Source organism: Morone saxatilis, unplaced genomic scaffold, assembly GCF_004916995.1.
Source record: "Morone saxatilis isolate NCDOM2014 unplaced genomic scaffold, NCSU_SB_2.0 Contig22, whole genome shotgun sequence".
NCBI classification, from domain to species: Eukaryota; Metazoa; Chordata; class Actinopteri; family Moronidae; genus Morone; species Morone saxatilis.
In genome coordinates, this window is record NW_023339785.1 from 9,128,639 (window position 1) to 9,150,908 (window position 22,270).

Genomic DNA, 22,270 nt, shown 5'->3' on the forward strand with positions numbered 1-22,270 from the left:
CTCGTTCCTGTAGGCGTCCAGCTGGCAGCGCAGGGAGTCATTCTCCTCCTTTAAGGCCTCTGCTTGGGAAACACCTACAGATTCAGATGGTACACAAACACACACAATGACACATTATTAGATTGGAAAGAATTTAATCTAGTTTCTGTCTAAATGCCAAACTCTATTGTTCTGTTGACTCAGAAAGAATCTCTCCCTGTAGGTTTCCAATTCAGACATAAACAAGAAACACAACATGATTCCGTTGTTTTAAAGAAAGTTAATATTTCGTTATGCTGTAACTCTGACTTTCATGTTTGAGATTTATTTTCAGAAATAGATTTTACCAATTATCCACTTAGTAGCTGTCATATTGAATCATCTGTCAACCTAACATAACACATACCGTTATCGCTATCTACCGACTTTATACTGTAAGAGATATTATCAGAAGTCTTTATTCTTTTTACCTCATACAGAAGGATAACATTTTTCAGAACACTGGTGCAACAATTAATTCGGTTTAATCTCCGTAACAGGAAAAGTGTAGAGAAATTTCCCAGAGGCTTTTTAGACAAAGAATGATTCTCCTCCTTTTACATTCCTGAACCAAATTCAGAGTATGAGAGCCTTTAAGAAATTATGTTCCCATGCAGGCACTGAAATACAATCCCTTTTGAAAAATGCCAAAAGTGCCTTTTATCTCTAAATAGGCTTTTGACTTCAATCTGATTCTTATTTTTCCTATTCTTTTTTTTCCTATTAACTCTTCTGAAGAAATTGAATTTACACTGACCTCAGTGCGACAGGAAGCAGAACAAAGACGATTTATTGATTTTGATCTGAAATCCACTGCTAATATATTAATAAATACCCCAAATCACATTTTTCAGTACATTCACAAATAGAGGCTTAAAGTCGAAAATTGTGCCAACCGCAAAAATATACCCTCCAGTATAGACGAAGGGTTGGCCTATATACTGTGTGCAGGACATTTCATTAATTTTATGGTTAAGATTATGTTTCTAATGGTCTGGGTTCAATTTGAAGAACTTATACCTCCAGTAATTTTTGAAGCAGCACATTACGCTGGCAACTGACTGTTAATTAATAATCATGTCTTCTTCAGGCAATATTTGAATATCTATTTTAAGATCCATGTTGCATTATGAGCTTACCCACTGACTGAAATTAAGTTAAATTAATTAATGTGTCATTGCTCTCTAGGTTTGTCTCTTTTGTTTGTTTCCCTTTAGTAGCAAACAGACTGACCATTATGCATCTGTGTGCAGGGGGACATAGTAGACATTAGGGTTGGGTTAGGCTCAAAAAGAATGAACTCATATGATGTATTGTCAGATGACGTTGGAAGGCAAGAGTGTTAATAGCTGATCCAAACAGGCACAGTTGATGAATGACGTGAAAAGCCAGCTGTCACAGAAAGAGCGAGACATGATATCGCTTAAACACGGAGATAATGGCGCACTCATAGTGTCATAACCATGAAAAGTGACAGAAATTGTAAAAAATTAAAAAAGAGAGCTTTAGAGTTCAAACCCCGGCTCCTTTCACACACAGATGTACGACATGGGTGTGAATGTCGGAACGCCCACTAGTCCAATATAAGAAAGATGTGGGGAGAGGGAGGTTCTGAAGCTGTTCGACACCTTCTGATAGCTACAGTTAAAATCCACGCTATAACATTAAAGTCTGAGCTTACCATCTGCTGCTTGAATCAAATCAACTGCCTGGAGACAACACAGTCTTTCCTATTATTTACTTTCATCCTTATTGGGTAGCTTGATGGTTTGCCGGTGCCCTGATGTCCACTTGTTGCACCTGTAGCACACAAACTACACTAATTTTACGTTTTATTCTGAAATTCTTTAACTTAACTTTAAATCAAACTGTGTTTTTCCTCTCTTAAATCAGCAGACCACTTGTGGGCTTGCCACAGTGTGAAAGAAAATCAGCAAAATGCAGTTTGTATTCATAGTTCACAGATAAATGCATATTTCATGAACCCCAGCTTGTTTTGTTTCGAGGGCACTCACTTGTTCCACTTGAACAAAAGTAAGAAGAATTTGAGAAAAGTCGTGTGAATACGGCTCATTCGGTCCAGCATTACAATAAATTAAACTGGAAAATAAAGTACAATTCCATGTTGATTTCTTTAGATGGTATAAAAAGGGATTACAGAACATCATTCACATTTTCTGTTATTAACCAAATCACTTTCACTGTCAGGAATCCGAAAGACACCCTGTAATAAGATGTCTAATATTTCATCCAGAATGGTGCCAATAAGTAACAATCATAGACTGTATAGAAAATGAGCATATAGATTACAATATTCCTAATTGTGTTCAATTTCACCTCAATGACTCTATAACATGAGAATCACATTAAGATCCCACAGTATCTCTAAAATGCGCATTTGAAATGTGTGTTGAGAAACAAGCTGAGGGATATGTTTTTTTCTTCTTAAACTACGTGTGGACCCATGATTAAATTACTGATTTATGGAAATATAAAGATGGATCTGGAGACACCAGCTTGTGTGCAAGTGTGTGGGTGTTTGTTTTCCCCCAGCAGTATTCACTGAGACAGGGAGGGGTGAGGATGGTATTGATTATCAAGTCTTATTACTTTGCTGCCCAAGGAAAGCCAACAGTTTGGTCAGATACTGTCCAATTCCCCCGTATACTTGTCCTCAATTTCCCCGGTGAGGAATGTTATCAACACTAACAAACACACGTACCTTTGCACATGCATGCACACACATACGCACCACGCCAAGAGAAGAATAAAAGATTATTCTCCCATTAATCTGTGTGTCGTGACAGAGAACCCTGAGACATAACTTGAGATCTGAGATTTATTTTTCAGCTTTGTGCTTATATGTCTGTGCGCACATTGTGTACTGTTTACCCAGCTACATAATTTATCAAAAAATGCCCATAATATGACATATTTTTATTAGATCAAGCTTCAGCAATACTAGCGTTATTCCCCGTTTAATTTGATAGTTTTTTCAGTGGCATATCAGATTTATCAGTGCAGAGATTCACTGCCGTAATAATAACAAAACATCTCCCAATATGAAGCCTAAAGGGCGGGCAGAGAGGAGATTTCAAAAGATTAGCTCTATTTCCTGTTCTCTTATTGTGTTGCCTGTTTCTAATATCAGATTACAGGTTCTTTTCAGAGGTAATGCAGGCCTGTTCTGGTTCTGTGTGTGCGTATGTGATTTAGGATTCAATGATTTTTGTGCTTTCCAGGGGCTTGTTTGTGACAAACAGTTGTAATGTGCAACCAATTTAATTGATTTCATTTCCCAGAACTTTCTTGAACACGTTGAAAAATTGCAATAGAAAAACATTGCTGGAAGCGGGGTTAACGTGTTCAGAACATAGAGGATGCTCCGTTGGAGCTCCTGAAACTACAAGAGCAGGTAGAAATCTGACTGCCAGGCCAAGAATGACAATCAAGAAGGCACGGTATTAAGATATTAGGATAATATTAGTAAACGAAAGAGCAGAGGAAAACACTTCAGGGAGGACTGGAACTGGTCCTCAAACTCAAAATTGAAAGAGCTTATTGTGCTTTGGTTTCGCAGCCAAAAGATTCTTTTCGAAGATCAATTGTGGTGAAAGTTTCGGAAATAAAGAAGAAATGATCAATATAGCATGGCAGAAAAAGGGCTTCATATACAAGGGTAGCAGACTGTTTTTGGATCATAGAGGAAAGAATACACAGAGCCAGAAAAAAGTACTGAAAGCCAAGACAATACACTTCCAGACGCCGTTTCCAGCAAAACATGGTGTTTTACGAGGGAGCAACAGTGGAGAGGGTGACATGGCGGTGAGAGGATTTCAAGTGACGGACATCAAACCAATGAAGGACCGAATGGAGAAGATTAAATGCCTGACATTGCAAAAAAGCAGACGAAGGAGGACTGGGATACAAATAGAAACTACAACTACTGAGATGGGACACAGATGGGTCAAGATCCAACTGCTTTTAGGTCAATTCTACCTAAGAATGTTTTAAGTTGACAGTGTCATGTACTCAAAGCAAATTTTAAAAGTTGGGGTTACTTTTATGGAGCTCTTGGGGATATATGAACGAAGCTAATATTAGCAGCGAGGGTCCCCTCCCCCCAGGGGTCGAAGGTCGTTCCTCAGAGCCAAATAGTCAACAGAGCTCAGAAAAGTAGACCATACTAAAGGAAATTCTTTACTTTAGTCAAACTTTTGTTGAACTATGTTAACCGTTTTTTCCTGTTTTTGTAGAATAAGGGGCATCTATGGAAAGAAAGGAAGGAGAAAGACACAAAAAATGTGATTAAGGGAGCTTCTTATGATGTAAATGGGGTGCTCAATCAAATTAAAAGGTGTAAGCTACGACATAAAATGAAGATGGACAGAATAGAGACTCACCTAACAGCGTCTCTGGAGATTGGATGTGAATGTACTGAAAGGACGTATGAAGGAGGAAATGATAACGGAAATCTAGATATGTATAGTGAAAAATGAAACTGGCCTTGACAGCAGAGGTAACAAACACAGCAATTTCAAAACTAAAGGTTAACAAGTCCCCAGGCACGGATACACAGACCTCAGAGTGGTACAAATCATTCAGGGAATCATTGATCTCTTTGCTACAGAATACATTTAATTGGATACTGAAGGATGGAGAAATTCCATATTCATGGAGAGAGGCCATCCTCCCTGTAATTCCAAAGGAAGGACAGGATAAGTTGGAGTTCTAGCTATAGTCCTCTAAGTGTCCTTAATGAAGATTAAAGGTCGCTGTTATTCTAGCCAGACATATAGAAAGGATTCTGCCAGAAATAATTCATGCAGATCAGCCATGTTATATAACGCAGACACAAGACAACATCAGATGCACACTGCATTAAAGGACCAGTGTGTAGGATTTAATGACATCTTGTGATGAAGAAGCTGCTTACAACCAATTAAATACAGCTCCACCTTCCAAGCACGTAGGACAAACTAAGGTGGTTGCAAAATAGGGTTGGGCGATATGTTGTAATTTTCCAACCAGCCAATGTCAGTCCAACAAACACAATATATGCGCCCCCCAATCACCGCCCCAGTCGTTTCAGCTGGGAGGTGAGCGGCGAGTTAACTATGTGCAACAGGGTCTAACAGCTTTAATAAAGAAAATAAAGTCACCAAATGTCAAGAAAGGAAAAGAAAAGCACCTTTTTTCTGCATTCAACAGAAAATACAATTGTACACCTACTGAATTCTAAGTTTCTCTCCTATACTGAACTAAGACCTTGTTAAGCAATCTTAAAGCACACTTCATTCAAACTTGACAGAAACTAAATAAAATTCACCAAACCATCTTTATTAGTCTTTACACTGTTCAACAATCACCAATTCTGGTGTCTAACCACCTGACAGAGTTAGATGTGAAAATGTTTTGGCTCTACGCGCTGTTGCTGCCTCTCTGATGCCCCCAACCTCCCTCGTTCCTCTATACCGGCTTCATGCCTCTCCTCCTCTCCCAGTCTGTCCCTCTCCTGTCCTGGACTGTCCCTGCTGTGTCCTCGTCTTCCCTGGAGTTTTGTTCGGAGCCTCTGTGAATCACCTTGTTACTGTATCCCCTGTCTTCAAAGTAGTTGAAATAAACCCTTAATTCACTGCAGTTACATGTGAAAATACAATGGCTCTACAGCTGGTTTTCCTCTCAGTCATTTAGTGGTTCAGTGAGTGAACTGCGCCGCTGAACATCCGTCTCCGAGTGTCTCTCATTCTTCAGAGGCAGACCATTAAATTTGCAAAATAAAACGACAAAAAACACAACGATTGGCAATCGCCAATAGCTGATATATTCGTCCAACTGCCCAACCCTACCACAAAACTCACAAAAATCACGAAAGGCCTTTTCTAAAGCCAGTGTTTGTTTTCTCCATTCTGGGCTACTGTAGAAACATGGCGGTTCAACATTCTGAAGCTACTCCCTCTGTATTCCACTGGTTCTTAAACTGTGGTATGTGTGCAACTGGTGGTATGCAATTTGAATGAAAATACTTATATATAAATATAATATATATATATATAAATAAGTTTTGCATTTCCTGTAATATTTAGTTCACCTTGCTACGTAGTCACATTCATGCACATAGCACACGCAAATATCCATGATTAGTTAGTAGCTAAAAATATGATGGCAAGATAGTAAGTGGAGGTAAAATGTATAGTTCAAAAACACTGCAATCGTGGCTCCAAACGGGGAACTATTAGGAAGAGAAGTGCATCTCAAGAGTACTCATTTTCTACCAACTGTCAACAATAAATAATCTTCTTAACAGGAATAAACTTGCTGTGAACTGTCCATAGCTGAATAGGGTCGGCCTAGGCATTTAGTATTTTGAAGGACAAGTGTTTAACATTGAGGAGGCTCTACTAGCAGATATAGATATAGGCAGGTAAGTTAGAAAGGGCGGGTGAAACCATTGAGTTGCAATTTGCAACTACACAGCTAGATGCCACTAAATCCTACATATTGGACCTTTAACGTTGGTCATGGTGGAACTTTGCGGGCCTAATATTTTCTGAGGTGCTAAATAACAACAACATACGGTTACTGTTTCAAAATCAAAGAATAAATGCATTAAACACAGCACTCACATAAGAACGTAGCACTGGCAGAGCACTAAATATTTTACGAATATATGAACGATTCTCTGTCAATGTCAGCAGGGGGAGATGAGTACAAACAGCTGTTTGAGGCTTGCAGCTCTCTCTCTCTCTTGTTGACTGTCCCTTCACTTACTTTCCTGTTGATTCCCTTCTGTCTGTGGAATGCTACAACTATAAAACTTGAAATGCACCTAAAAGTAAATGTATCCATATCCCTTCAGAGGTGTAAGTAGATATACATACAGTTTATGAGTATGTGTGTATATGTTATAGTACACTTAGTATATCAATTTCTTTTGCTGTACAGATACTCGGCTTTTAGCAAAAACATTAGTGATTGGTTGGTAGGATATCATGAGACAGTATACTACCTTATTGAGCACCTGTACATTGTTCAGTGTCAGCCAAGATATTTTTACCTGAGTCCTCAGAGTCTTTGCTGTTGGTAGCGGACAAGTCTTCCATGTCATCATCAGACATTTCCATTTCCTCTTCTCCCCTGATGCCCATCAGCTGCTCGTTGTGCATGTTTCTAATTTCCTACAAAAAAAAAAAAAAAGCAGGTACATATTTGCATTGTGGGTAGACTGTATACCTACTGTACTACTCATAAAACAATATCATACCACGGCAATATGCAAAATGTCCTTAACACACACACACACACATACACACAGCCATCTGTTTTATGTCGTCGGGGTGTGAGCTCAAGGTTAACAGCGGCCAGACTTGCAGACATGTAGTCTTTAAATATACGCACACATCTGGACCAGGTGGAGTGAATGACACCATCCTACGTGCATACAAGCTTATGCTGTATCTGTCATAGGTAGGAAGTGGTAAGAAGGTAACATGTCAACCACAAACTTGCATTTGAGCTACCAAAGAGAGAAAAATATGAACACACACACAGACACACACAACATGAGCATGCATCTGTTCTGTTCTCACATTGGAGGGTGCAAGGACTTTCTACTCTGGGTAATGCAGTGTGAAAGTATATAACAGATGAAAGACAGTGGGATTAAAACAGGCTATTGAGCATGTTAAAGAACTAAAGATCAAAGAGCACTGTTATCCTTCATGAATCTAATGCCTTGCAGTTCACAGTGAGAATCCCCTCAAATGCAATCCTACAATGTTTCAAAGTAGCCATGAATTAAACATTACAAAAAACAACCTTTTTTAATGCCTGTTTATTATATATGTGACACGCAACTACTAAAAAACCCATCACAATTGTGTTGTTTACAGGGTAGAATAACAACTCAAAAAGCACAACATGCAATAACTGCAATGGTGGTTACATCTCTACATTTGTTTTTCCTCAACCATCTACTTTTCAATTTGTCCACTTCAATTTCCTGTGCCATGTCAGAGGGGAGGAAAAACAGTTGTCCCTTAAGAGACATAACAAGTTTCACCTTAGTGAGAGCAAGATAGAACGTGACATTTTGCCTGTGCAGATGATTTCCTCTGCAGCAGGCGCCAAAACACTGCTACAATACAAAGGCTGATTCTCCATGGTTTTCAGTAACTACATCAAACTTTTCACCAAACTTACAAATGCTGTTTTCAAAATAAGATTATTCATCTGAAAAATAGATACATACATGAAGTATGTGTACCATTTCAAGCAGTGTAAATAACTTTTCTGTCTATTGCTGTTATTGGCAGGATGACATATTACGACATATTAAAGTCTGACATTTTGCTGTGCTGACCATAATTCCTACATCCATTGGAGGCTTTTATCACTAGAAATTTAACTTGGACAGTTGTAAGTTAAACATGTATTTGGGGGATTTGCTGAAATGACAAAAAAAAAAATTTACTTGGGACTTTTGGGCTGAATGGTTATATCAGCATACTGGAATGCTAACTTAGCATCATAAAAAGTGGTTTACAAAAACTTAAAATAAGCTCAGTTTAAAAACTTAATTTACATCTATAGTTTATGTAACAAAGCATGGGTGATTGATATGGAGGATAAAAACAATTATATCTGTAAAGGTGCTTTTTAATTCAAAGACAGCATGCATAATAGGATGGAAAATGTTACAGAAATAGAGAAAGACAAAAACCAAGAGAAGTGGGAATAAAGATTGACTTTTTAGATGTAGATTTGCTTTAATTAGGCAAAAAAAAACCAAAAAAAAACATCAAGTATAAATCACCCATGAAGCTGCAATAGAGTTATAGCTGTATATTTCTGCTGTAGTTCGTCTGGTGTACAGATGGTGAGGCAGTTTGTCTTATTACAGATACAGTGACGGAAAACAACACCCAGTCTGACTGAGGCACAGAGAATAATTCGGGAGCTGATTTACACTTATGTTGAACACAAGAGGCTTTTCAACAGCGGCAGTAACAAATATCAGATTCTGAACATACACTCACCCTGCACACTACAACCTATGATGCAAAGGCTATTGTCATTACACTGGGGAGTTAACAACAATGTGTAGAGGCATGGTGCTCCGCCTAACAGCAAATCAATATTCGTGGGTTAAAGTGTAAAGTGTGATTAATGTATCAACAGTCTAACGTGGACAGCTCCCAGCAGTGGTTCTGAATGCTCGTTAATGTCATAGATCTATTTCTGGAAAGTTATTAGCATTTTCATAGTTCTGCAGGGGCTGGAGGAGAATGAACGCTATTCTCTTTTGATACTGTACATGAATATTCACAAAGAATTGGGCCTCATTGACATTCAACAGAGACAATGTTTCAGCAACATGCTGTGACAAAGCTTGATTTGCAATGAGGGGCAGGAAACGGTATGTTTATGTGTATGTGTACGATATCTGGTTGTTGATAACAACCCCAACTCGACTGTTTCGACACTCGTGCATTAAGAGACTCTCAGCAAATCAACACTTCAACACCACGCAGATATACACTTAATGCTGCACTCTCTATTAAACACAACACAGACTCACACAGACTTAAACACAAATCTTCACCATAAATGATGTGGTGTTTGTCTGATAGTAAATGATAAGAAAAGCAAACTCCGTCAGTTTCCCCCTCTCAATGTCCTGCCCAAACAAAACATGTAAAAATGCAACTTTTGTACCTCATTTATACATGACACCAGGCAGTAAATGAAACCAAAATGTCATAGGGAAACTTGTGACTTTGAAGGCATACTGAGTAGGACCGCGCTCCTCACAAAAAACAACAACAACCACAACAGATTCATACAACCAAAATCGCTCTCAATCATCACTTACCCACTGGATATGTGTGGCAGTGTCTGTATCTGCAGAGACCCTGCCCTCTGCCTGTATTTTATTATTTTGCTGCGTTCGTGACGTTTCTGTGTGTGTCAACCTTTGGGGTTGGGACTATAAAAAACGTAGCAAGCAAATCGTGGTCTGCATCTCTTTCCTCTGCTCTCCAGCACAGTAAAACACAGTGTGGAGATAGGTTTGGCTATGTGAGACTATGGATGTATAAAGAGCTGCAGGTCTGTGTGTCTGTTTGACTGAGGGCAGGCTGAGCTGCACACAGCAGACAGTGCCGCTTCGGTACAAAATCCGACAATGCACACATTCTGGATTGAGCAGATGTGTGGAGGTGCTTTAGAACATAACCAGAAAATAACATTTTATTTCTCTGATTCACTGCTTTTTTCTTGGTAACAGTGCTCCCTCATTGCACTCACTGTCTACCTTGTTCTACCATTGCTGCTCCTAATTGAACCGGGGAGGAGGGGCCAACTTCGAATGGTGCGTTTACAAACTGTTTGGAAACAATCAGTATGCCTTTAAGAAACCATTTACACCTGTTATTTACATGTCATTTGTATCTGAACATGTTAATGTAATCTGATCAAACATCTGTTAATAAACATGCTTGATTATGCCTGCTATGTGTTGGAATGTAATTATTTCACACCTTCCATTAACATGCATATTTCCCTAGTCAGTATAAAATATCCAGATACAAATTCACTGTTAATAACAGCTTGTTAGGTTGTGGTAGAGGAAAGAACTCATATATTCCTTTGTAGTCTGGTCTGGGTGGCTTCCCTTCCTTTTCTTAATTGTGGGCCAAGATCTTTGAAATTATAGTCGATGTTTTTTTTGGTTCAGCGTTTGAAACTCTAAACTGAAGTTCCAAGTTGCGATCAGGAATAGAGTTTCCAGTAGATTGAACTTCCTCCCTTTGGAGTTCCTCAGGGTTCAATTTTAAAACCCTTGCTGTTTTTTTATACTTTGCATTTGCAAAAACACACTATGTCCTCACTGAAACCACATACAGCTACAGACATACCTGTAAATGCAGGGGGAAAAAAGTAATCTTACAGAATAATTAAAATACCAACCTCAACCTGCTTGCGCCACATGTCCAGGTTCTTCCGCTGTGCTTTGGAGAAATGGTCCCATGCCTTTTGTTTGGATGCAGCATGGAATACAGATACAATCTGTTCAACTGTGTAGGAAGAAATGTGTAGATTTAGAGGAAAGGAACAGAGGAGTAAAATAATGAAGTCAGTTGAAAAAATATCCATGTCTACAGTATGTATAGGTTTTAGACCTGTGTCAAATATTGATGCGTTTTTTTTATTATATACACATATTTACACAATGTCTAAACTTAGTTGACACTATAATAAATGTAGTCATGTCATAAACTCAGACTTTTCACTTGGGAAAAAAGCTGTCTTACAAGCGCATAGAAACATTTATAGGGAAATAAGGTTGGTAACTTTTATAAAAATTACTTTTTGTCATATTTGCTGAAATTGTTATTGTGTATATAGTACATGAGACAGATAATCTATGAAAAATCCAGTTCCTCTGGTTCCTCCTAGTGCTCCTACAGGCATTTGCAAGAATCCACCAGGCCTGAACAAAAACTACTATCTGAAGATTTTTGATTGTCTTCACCTATTAGCCTGCACACGCTAATAATTAATATTCTGCCCAACAGATTTCTACACAGCACTTTATTTCTTAAAAGGATGCAATTATTTGAGACACATAAATGTTTCTAATAGTGAGGCCCATTAAATATCCCTAGTTGCTTAGGAAAAATGATAAGAGCTAAAACTGGCTGCTATGCTCTTGAAAATGAAACTGAACTTGTTCTATTGGAAATAAATGTTTCAGATAATACATACTGTAACATTTATTGTTTTGCATCCTGTGTAGTGTAGCAAATAATTTTCAGTCAATTGTAACTTGAGACCATCAATTAAAAGACTAGCAGCATCTACTGCAACAACTTGCATTTGAAATGTAAATTAGTCAACATCTGCAGTTAAGAAGAAGTCTCAGTTATCTGTACCCACAGATGCAGATGTGCATTTGAGTGTGTGTGATATAGTGGTATTGTTTGTCATATGCAGTCAGGCAACAAACAGATCACATCAATTGTTGTTTGTCCAACTGTACGTTTGTCAAATTTGGTTCACCTTAATGTGGCTTACAGAAGAGAGACAGGAGAAAGGAAAGGAAAGAGACTCAGATCAGACTGACAAATCATATCATAAGACATGAGCATAGACAATTAAGACAAAACTATATTTGACATATTTGAGGCTTTGAAAGTTTTCTGATGCCTGAAATCTACATTAGGGCAATGAGGTAGATCAAAGCAAATTAATAAATACCTGCGTATATACAGACAGTTACCTCATTATTATATCAGTTACATCAGTTATTTCAAAGATCTAGTAAAACTATGAAAATCATATTCGTTCCTGTAATGGAGACCGTGTTTTCAGCATAAACGTCCTTGTAACGAAACCCAACCAACAAATAAATACAAGCTGATTAAAAAAGACATTTTCTTTTTGTAGATATTCTGCTACTTGGCAGGTAACTGATGCTGAGTTATTGGGTTATCAATCTTTAATCTACTCACCTGAAGCAAATGCCAATACAGACTTTTGTGATGGCTGTCCAGGCCAGTAGGCATTTATTTAGATTCATAAATACTTCAGAATTCATAAGATGCCAAGATAAACTCTTTTATGTTTTTTGCTGACTGGCTGACTTCCTTCCCCGTCTGTTTCTTCTTCTTCATCATGTTACTGGAGGATCTTGTTAGACAACAGCTGAGGACAGTGAACTCAGCATTTCATCTGAATAGATTCCCTCCATCACTCAATGCAGTAGCATTATAAAAACAACAAGCTTGCTGTATCTTCTCGCATTCACATACTCCATCCTATCTACTATTGATATGCTCATTGGATCAGCTCCAGGCTAGATTATGATGTATTGATATTGCCATTTCCCTACAAGGTGCCTGCATTTACTGTATGTTATGGGTGTATATAAGTGTTCCTATATTGGACACTACAATATTATATTGCAGTTGGGTGTTGTGCACAGCTTAGCTTTGGAAAAATGCATGTATATGCAAAGGTTGGGTGTGTATCAGATGTCAGTGTTAACATATGCTGTGCTATTAAAAAGCTAAAGCTAGCTGTGAAAGCCCACTGCAATCACAGATAAGGCAAAATAAAAATAAATTAAGCCCTTCATAAAAGTCAGGAAAAATTGACATTCAAAATTATTTTATTGGCAAACTCAACAACAATCTAACTGCTTTAAACAAGGGCCAGCCCCAGGAGGTTGATGCTCCTGGACAGGTGAGCACTCAAGCAGATGAACAAACACCTGCTGGCCTTCTGAATTGGGGACAAAAGATAGCAGCCCTGCACAGCTGTTCAAAAAACATTTTCATGGGTTGAGTTAGAGCAAGCAGGTAGATGCCATATTTAGGGATGTCCGATAATATTGGCCCTCCGATATTATCGGCCGATATTCACTAAAAAATGTAATATCGGGGGAATCATCGGTATTCGGTTTTTTATAACCGATGTTTGTTCTGTAGGCTTTCCAGCATTTTCCGAGCCTGCATGAACGCAGCATGGGACGTTTTACCGGCGCGTAGATGACGGTATAACTACAACAACAACTACTAGACTGGTTGGTTGCTAACCATGGCTAACAAGCAAACACTTCTAAAGGTTTAACAGGTTAAAGCTGAATGATTTTAATATTAACACAAAATAAGTGCAATGCACCTTAAATATTTTACCCTGCTATGAGCTGTTCCTTAACCATTGTTAAGATTGTTCCAAGTTAACATAGGCTAAAGTAAAATCAAAAACAGTTACATATACTTTAATTTAATAAATCCTGTGATATTTTAATGTCTTAGGCAAGATCAATTAATTGGTGAGGAGGAAAAAACTTTGTTACAGCCTGGAATTAACCCACAGCAAATGATTGAAGTATGGTATGCAAGGAGGATTTGCTCAGGAAAATGGTCCATGTCCATTAAATTAAAATTGACAAAACTACTTTAGAATGACTCTGGGCTACTTGTAAGAAGCCAGAAAACATTCTGCCAGCTGACATCCATTAAAACAATTTCATTTGAGAATTTTAAGTGGCAGAAAAAAACTAAAACATTTTCAACAAAGTGAACAAATTGCAAAGTCCCAATATATTTATACGGTACTAACACTCCTGATGAGATATGCCTTGGACTTGGCTGCAGCCAGAAGGGGGCATGCAGGCCAAACCCAACACAGAGCCACCCTCTCTTCCATGGCAGAAGAATGGGAGGTAAACTCAGACAACAGGGGAATAAACTGGCCTTTTTCCTCCCTCTCACTGAGTGGTAAAACAGTCCCTCCTGTGAGAGCACAGCACCCAGGAGATCTCCCCTGTGTTTTTGATGGAAGGCAGTCAAGCCTAGCAAGACATGTCAGAGACTAGCTGTGGTTAGGACCACGACACAGCCCGTGGCAGTAGCAACACTCCCGGTCAGGCTTTTTCATTTCCCCTGCTTACAGTGACACAACCATAAGGTCTCATATTCCCTGACCAGTTAGCAGAAACAGGTAAAATGGGCAGTCAGCACTTTATTAAATGGCCTAAGAAGCAGTGGCAGGTCTGGGATAGCCAAAGAGTTGTCAATGTATAGAACTGGTTAAACTGATGGTTAATGCTTGGTGGTTGTGATTTTGCTGCAGGAAATGTTGCCAGCTAACCGAGTAATGGTGGAAATCCAACTTAGCCCACACAGCTGCATGACAAATCACTGTGCTTGTCAGATCTTCAGTTATAAAAAAGAAGGTTACAAAAATTGTTGAACCCAGCTCCCCCCCAAATTCAAATGCTGGAGAGTCGTGAGAGGAGGGGGTTTCAAACGCTGTTTGACCATCTAACAAGTACCTGCATTGGAGCACACTGACACCTTTATAATTGTTTTACAAAATGTTTTATGTTTTACAAGCAGTAACAGATAGCTACATTGTGGGTGCATTTCACTTTCTTGCACATTTTGGGGAGAACTGATGTGAACTGACTGAACTTTGCTGTGTACGTAGTTATAGGCATTCGTATACATTCACAACTTTTACACTTCAGAAAAAACGTAGCTGTCCGTGGCAATTTTACTGAAGTACATGTTTTGTTGCTATGGTATTTAGTAAACTGTCTAATAAAAAAAAAAGACATTGTCCAGAGCTTTTCAATAAAGGTAATTCTATTCAAGGTGACAGAAGTGTGAATGTGTCCTTGGATGGCAGTCAGGAGCTCTGACAAAAGCAGAGCCTGGTAAATATGGATGTGTCTTTTGTTCACAGGTGTGGTGTGTAAAACTGTCTCATGGGAGACCAATCTCAGTGTTGACATTTGCATGGGCGGAACTACGGCAAGCGAAAGACAAACTCATGAATAGAAATAAGTGTTTGTATGGATTATTGTGTTGGATGTGGATGGCCTTTAATGAGACAGAACCAGGAAGAAAGAAAGTGAGTGTGAGTGACAGAGAGAAATACAGATATACAATGAGGGGGGAAAAAAAGAAAGAGAAGGTCCTAGGAGGTTGTAACCTCCTCCAATCTGCCCTTTTGAAAGCAATATAACATACAGTACGTAGGTATCAATACAAGCAAGCTTATAAATATGCATCAAACAGAGAAGCACAGTGATAACCTGGTCTCAGGTGACAGATCCACACTATTGTTGTTTTCTGCCATTCAACTAACCATTCATAGTTTGTTGTGCCTTTTATCTAGTCATACAATGAACACATTGTTACGTATCAGACAAAATGAGAAGGGAGAACATCGTGTTCAGTGTAGCAGTAGTATAGAGAGGCAGCATACTATAAACAATGTGAATGAATGGAAGAGATAAAAGGTAGATTAACTTATGTTACATCCTGAAAGAGTTCATACAGTGTAAAACACAGTACTTTATTAGATGTATTTTACACGCAAAAGTTCAATCTTAATTTATGAAATTATTCACGTCATAAAATGTAACTAACAAACTACAATAACATGTGTAGGGGCGGTTGTTGGGATGGTGAGGTGTCAGAATAACAGAAAAACTGAATTTCATTTAAACCATCTTGTAATTTAGCTGCTATTAATATGTAATCATTGAGTATTAAAACACTTAAAATATTGTTACAGAATTTGTTTTTATTTATAAATTTGTATATACATGTACAGCTGCTCCAATCTCATCTATGCCTGTTGTAATTTTTCTGTCCTTATTTTTCATGCTAGCTAAATATCTAGCAAGCTATGTAGAAAGATGACTCCCCCATTCTCAATCCTGTCTCCTGAGGGAAGCAGCTGTCAGTGGGCACAATACCAGATCTAAATGATTGCTGAATAAATCTGATATGTGGGCAGGGATTCAGAAGTCTACAACTAGCTATGTAAACATTGTCATTAAGAAATTACTAAAATTACAAAATCTTATTTCTGTCTGTAATGGTCCTGAACAGCCAGTACCTTTGCTTTGGCTTTGGCTTGTCATTATAGTCATTTTATTCTTGTGTGCTTAATAACCCATTTTACATCTCCAACTACAAGAATAGAATCTGCAGGTTTATTTTTGTCTTACATTAACCTTTTAGAAGTTCAGTTTTTCCTAGAACATATGTGTGCAAAACATGCAAAATAAATCTTTCATTAATGTAAAGTATTGCTTGTTTTTTTTTTGTGTGTGTGTGTGTGTGTGTGTGTGTGTGTGTGAGAAAGAGAGAGAGGCAGAGAGAGAAAGCCAATGTGTGTGTTGTAAGTGTGAAAATGTGTGGGTGAGAGTGTATTTATGTCATGGTATTTCTCTCTGGGTATTTCAGGATTTGATATGCTGTGTATAGAGCGGTGACCTGTGATAAAACGGCAGACTGCAAAGTGTCATGGGAATTACTGCAGCGTAGCGTGGTCGATTGCACCTGTTACCCAAGTATAGCACTAACTGAATGGTAAATTCTGCAGGACAGGGCACTATTCCCCGGGGGTTGTGACATAGGATAAATAGTTTACAGAGTGCCTGTATGTGTGATGGCGATGGACTCAAAGAGCCCACATGGCCTTAACCTGGAAACTCTCTGGTAATATGTTGCATCTGCGGCTGGTGGCAGGGGGCCAGAGCCAATTTTCCATCTTAAGACACAATTTGCCAACTCAGGACCTCGAGAGACTTCATCACAGGTCAAGTATTTCTGGAGTTGAACTGGAGACAAATAATCCAATAATACTTAAAACCGTAAAGGAAAAATTAGTTGTTGAATATAAAGCATGTCTCCTTTAAATATACTGTATTTGTGCTACACATTGTATTTGGGGTTTAACAGACATTCAGCGCGATAATTTCTAAATATACTTGACTCACAGTTTGGCATACACTGCGATCAAAGCCTTCATGATAGTTGTCCTGAGATCCTCATTTTACATAAGCATGTTCTGTTGATAGAGACATAGCAGGTGCACAAGTTGAAATCAAAGATCCTTTTTATTTTGTCTCCAAATGGATTGGCCTGCTCAAATCAAATTTTGAAGGCTTGTTAAATAAAGTGTCATTAGTATGTCCCCAGTAACTTCAGTGCAGTGTTTTTATTTTGATCTGTTTTTTCAGTGTTATGGTGCAACAGTTGTGCAATAATTGCATCTCCTGTTGTTGTGTTGTGTTCTTTTTTTGTTGACCTTGAAATAAAAGTATTTGCTTTTTTTTTTAATCACAGCTTGACTATTGTAGCTCACTGTACTCATTACTCAGTCAGACAATCAGTCTCCTTATGATTAATAAATAAAGCTGTGAGCACTTTGTACCCATTCCTGCCTTCTTAACTGCGTACCTGTGACTTTTTGATTGATTTTTATTCAAATTAGTTCTTAAAAATCCCTTTATTCAAAGCACATGTTATGATGTTTTTACATTTATGTCTTTAATAGATTTTCTTATACATTCACTATATTATCCGTTATTTTAATGTACTGCTCTTTTCATGTAATTTAGCTGTGTTGAAGTGTATTGTTGATACTATTCCTGGTCTTGATGTTATACAATATGTTTGCTGGGAGTGGCAGACTGGAATGTAAATATAAGTGTGTCCACTCGTGTATGTTACATTTAAAAATGTAAACCGTTTTAAAGTTTTAAAGTCTCTTTTAAAAAAGACACAACATATAATGCATATTCTAGGAAGTAAGGTAAGTGAATTGTACAATAAACTCACATTAAGCTACTGACTCAGCTACATGCACTGTGTGACTGAGCAGAGAGGACTCACACTGAGCCAGTATGGCAGCCATCGTGGTCTTGAACTTGTCTTTGGCCTCTTCCATCTCCTTCTCGTGCTGACTCTTTTCACTCATCAGCCGGCGGATGTGGCTGTTGGAGGACTGGATCATGGAGTAGAAGTTGTTGGCGTTTCTGCGGTTGACTTCACCTCGTTCCAACCAGGTCAGGAGCACACGCACTGATTCAGGGAACTTATTGTCATCTAAAGAGGAAGAGGGGAAATGAGGTAGAGAGAGCACGGTTCTGGGTCAATATGAGCATGGTAAGACAAATGAAAATTTCTCTCAGTATATTTACTGTCATCTGGGCAGAGGTAGAAAGAGAAAGCAGTTTACATAAGTAAGGTTATAAATGTGCCACCTTTACAAACTCTCAAGATAGGAGGAAAGGAGAAAAAGAAATGTGGCCAGAATCAATACCACAGAAGTACAATGAGAAGAGCCTCTGCCAACTTAACTTTTGTGTGGCTTAAAGGAGACAGAGGAAAAGAGTTAGGGGTCACTAGGAGCAAGGAAAAGCTTCCTCTGCAAATTTACCCTGGAAACATCTAATGATCAGGGACATGCAGGAGGCAACAAGTTCAACATCAACCAAAATGAGGAAAACATTTCACCATGTACGTACGTACAGTCAAAGTGTTTCATAAAAGAAGGCAAGTAGCAAACATCATCTCAACTTTCAGCTCAAATCAAAGCTATGTATTTCAATAAAGCTGAAATGACATTTAATTTATGTTTAAGCATTATTTTTATGTTCGTACAAACTCTCTAGCAACTTCTATTTGAGTTGTATGCTAGGTTGTCTGCAGGTCACACCCAGGAGTGTCTGGGGAGAAAGAATGAGGACGTGCCAATGATGAGATGAAAATAACTTCAAGAACTTACTGTCATTTTAGGAGGAAAGAACAGCAAAAGAACAGAACGGATTAAATAAATGATTGAGGTGAAAAATTATCATATCTATACACTGCACATAACAAGGAGAGGAGGTTAGGAGGAAGAAAAGTTTAGGGTAAAAATCTATCATCTTCCATCTTTCCTATAAATATCTTTGGTAAACAACCTGCGCCGAATGTCTACAGAGAAGGTGAGCACCCTGTATAGACACTGTTTACAAAGTGCAGGTTGTTTAGCAGTATTCCTGCTTTGTCTGGTGAATAATCAGATGATGTCAGGACACTTTATTGATTTCTATTGTTGTTATTCCACTGTGGTTGTCCTGTCCTCGCTGCCTCGCTGTGCTGCTTACAAGTCAGAGGAGCAGAGGAGAGAATACGCTCCCACACACAGACGTCAACACACACATACTGCCTCAGACCTCCACAACACACACACACACACACACACACACACACACAGCGGCGCACATGCATCATGTGAATACACATAAACATTACTTAGCATCTTTACAGATTGAGCAGCTGGGGAGGTTTATATTTATTTAAGCTGGGTCATGTAGATGCTCTCAATTTCTGTGTTGCTCTCAACTGCACGCACACACACACACACACTCACACAGTGGGGTCCATCAGACGGATTGCATGAATGATGATCTATCACAGCTACAGATATTGAATCATGGTGTTATCGCATGAATCCTTGAGGTGTTTCTGTTTGTTTATAGGCAGACTCAGGTCTCATGATACATGCCCCTGCAGTGGCATTATTAATAGACAATCTGGAGGAATATTAGCGGTACTCAATCACTGACAATGGCCAGAGGCCAGTGAGATAGGAATTCTCATTTAATGGGTCTTCAGCTGCAGCATTACCTGAACATAAATATACAAATTCAAATTTAAGAATGCATTACCTTGGTTTATGAGAAATAAATACCCAATTAGAAAGCACTGCGCCTCTTTGTTCCTCTGCATTTTTCCTTTTATCCCTAAGTCAGAGCTATTCTGACATGGAACAGATGGGATAGTCACTTTAAACTTGCAGAAAATGATCCAGAACATAACAGTTTTACCAGACAAAAAGATACAATTTTTGCTGCGAAGTGTGTCATTGCATAAACACAGTCAACCCCAAGAAACTATGTGAACAGCTGTAAGAAAAAGACAGTTGCACGCTGTAAAACTGTGAAACAGCTTAGTAAATGGTGCTGCATCCAAGAAATAAACACAATTTCCCTCTGAAATCATCCACTGACTTTTCTTAATTAATTTTGTTCTGTCATGCTTTTATTTCTTCACTCAAAAAGGTTCCAACATGGGTGTGAATTGAACAATGAAATAAAAGCTGGTCCAATCACTACAAAACCGGTGACGATCAGAAGAAAAGTCCACAAATCTGACACATAGATGAGAATGAATATAGTTAAGTGGTCTATTAGCAGATAAATCAGCTATGTAAATAAAAAGGCAAGGCATCTACCTACCATAAAATTACCAACACTCCAGATCTAGTGCATCTCTTGAGATGTGAGTGTCTTCCTAGCTTTAGTGTTATAGTAAAGAGGGAAGGCTAAGGACATGAATGTCACTGGGGATCAACAAGGAATGGATGTCTGATTGCATTAAGAATCCACAAGGCTCAACCAGATATTCTCACATCCCAGTGGCCCCTTCAGCCCACCCTCTCCTTGTATGTGCTCTGAACACTGATCAGAACTATACTCAACCACACAGAGCATTTAAATATTTCAAATTATTGTACAACTCCTTGCAGTCAAGAAAAATGATTAACAAGTATCAAGTCACTTTGAATTCTCAGCAGGAAGCAGAAGCACAGAGACACTCAAATGAGAAAAAGACTGCAGTCACTAAGGAACACTTGCCGAAATGTTTGTTTAGATTATTGTCAGAGGTGGCTCTACACAAATTTCGTGTCAACTTAAACACATTTTCATCCCTGCATGGGAGTCCACATTCAAAAGTTCTGCACCAGGTCATATTTTCAACTGATTACTATTTATTTAAATTATAGCCGAAATGATTATTTAGTTATATAATTAGTCATTAAACAGAAAATTAGTGAGCAACAATTTTTATAATCTTTATAATTAATCGTTTACGTCATTAAATTATCAAGCAACAAGACTAACACCGTGTCCACACAGGCTTAGTCAAATCAGCACTTTAGCAGCAGCAGCGGAGCTCCATCCTCCGTCTTTGTCCACACAGGATGTGTTCTGGCACATCAATGAGTGTGGCTCATCTGTGTTTTAGCACAGCTCTGAGCTCATCACACAATCACTGTAGCTCTGCGCATAAAAAGATGAAAATAGACCTTCACCGTAAAAGACACTTTTGCTCGTGTTTACACCTGTACAGCGCAAGTAAAACACAAGCTTAAACGCTTTCTGTGTAGAGTGGTTGTGTGAGGCTGTACTTGAGGTATAATGTTTAACTTGTTCAACATCTTAATTTCGCACGTTAGCATGCTAACATTATGCTAATTGGCACTATACAGTCAAGGGTAGTGGGAATGTTCATTAGCTTTGCAAGAATTTGGTCATAGACTAAAGAATTGGATAAATAAATGTTTTCACTTGATAGTGGCACTAAATGAAAACTCAGGTGGAAGTTATTATTATTCATCCTGAAAGAGACATAAGTGACTAAACCAAATTTCATGGCAATGCATCCAACAGTTGTCAATGAATCTCACTCCAAACCACAAATTCGAACCTAAACCTAAATTTCATTAAGATTCATCGTCTGGACAGCATGTTAATCTGTATCAGATGTTACGGCAATCCATCCAAAAGTTGTGAAGATATTTCAGTCTGGACTAATGTGGTGGAGCGACCGGCTAAAACTGCCATCCCTAAAGCCTCACCACTAGCCTGGCTAATGACAATCATTTTTAGCAAAAAAACATTTTTACTGGTTCTTTTGCTGCTTTTACATGTTCTGTATGGGTGTAAAAAGTGAAAACAATGTTAGCTGTTGCTCTGATTTTAAATGGTAAGAGCTTTTCTATGTTTTTGTTCAGTTGGCCACAATGATTGCATAGTCTAAGTACCCTCAGAGTGTGTGCATGTTTCATGTTTGTCAACCTTTGATCTTGTCTCCTAGCTCACTGCACT

At 38.4% G+C, this 22,270-nt stretch overlaps 1 protein-coding gene across 1 annotated transcript in view; it reads right to left on the minus strand.

Annotated features, from left to right (window-relative positions):
• Positions 1-22,270, minus strand: part of LOC118333956 (ecto-NOX disulfide-thiol exchanger 2-like) — a 158,340-nt gene that overhangs the window by 14,199 nt on the left and 121,871 nt on the right. Inside the window, exons 6-10 of the mRNA XM_035669776.1 lie at positions 22,241-22,270; positions 18,225-18,437; positions 10,990-11,096; positions 7,076-7,196; positions 1-74 (exon numbers count right to left, since the gene is read on the minus strand). The exon at positions 22,241-22,270 is cut by the window's right edge and continues 138 nt beyond it. Coding sequence (XP_035525669.1) covers positions 1-74; positions 7,076-7,196; positions 10,990-11,096; positions 18,225-18,437; positions 22,241-22,270 — 545 coding nt within the window. The remainder of the gene's footprint in view (positions 75-7,075; positions 7,197-10,989; positions 11,097-18,224; positions 18,438-22,240) is intronic.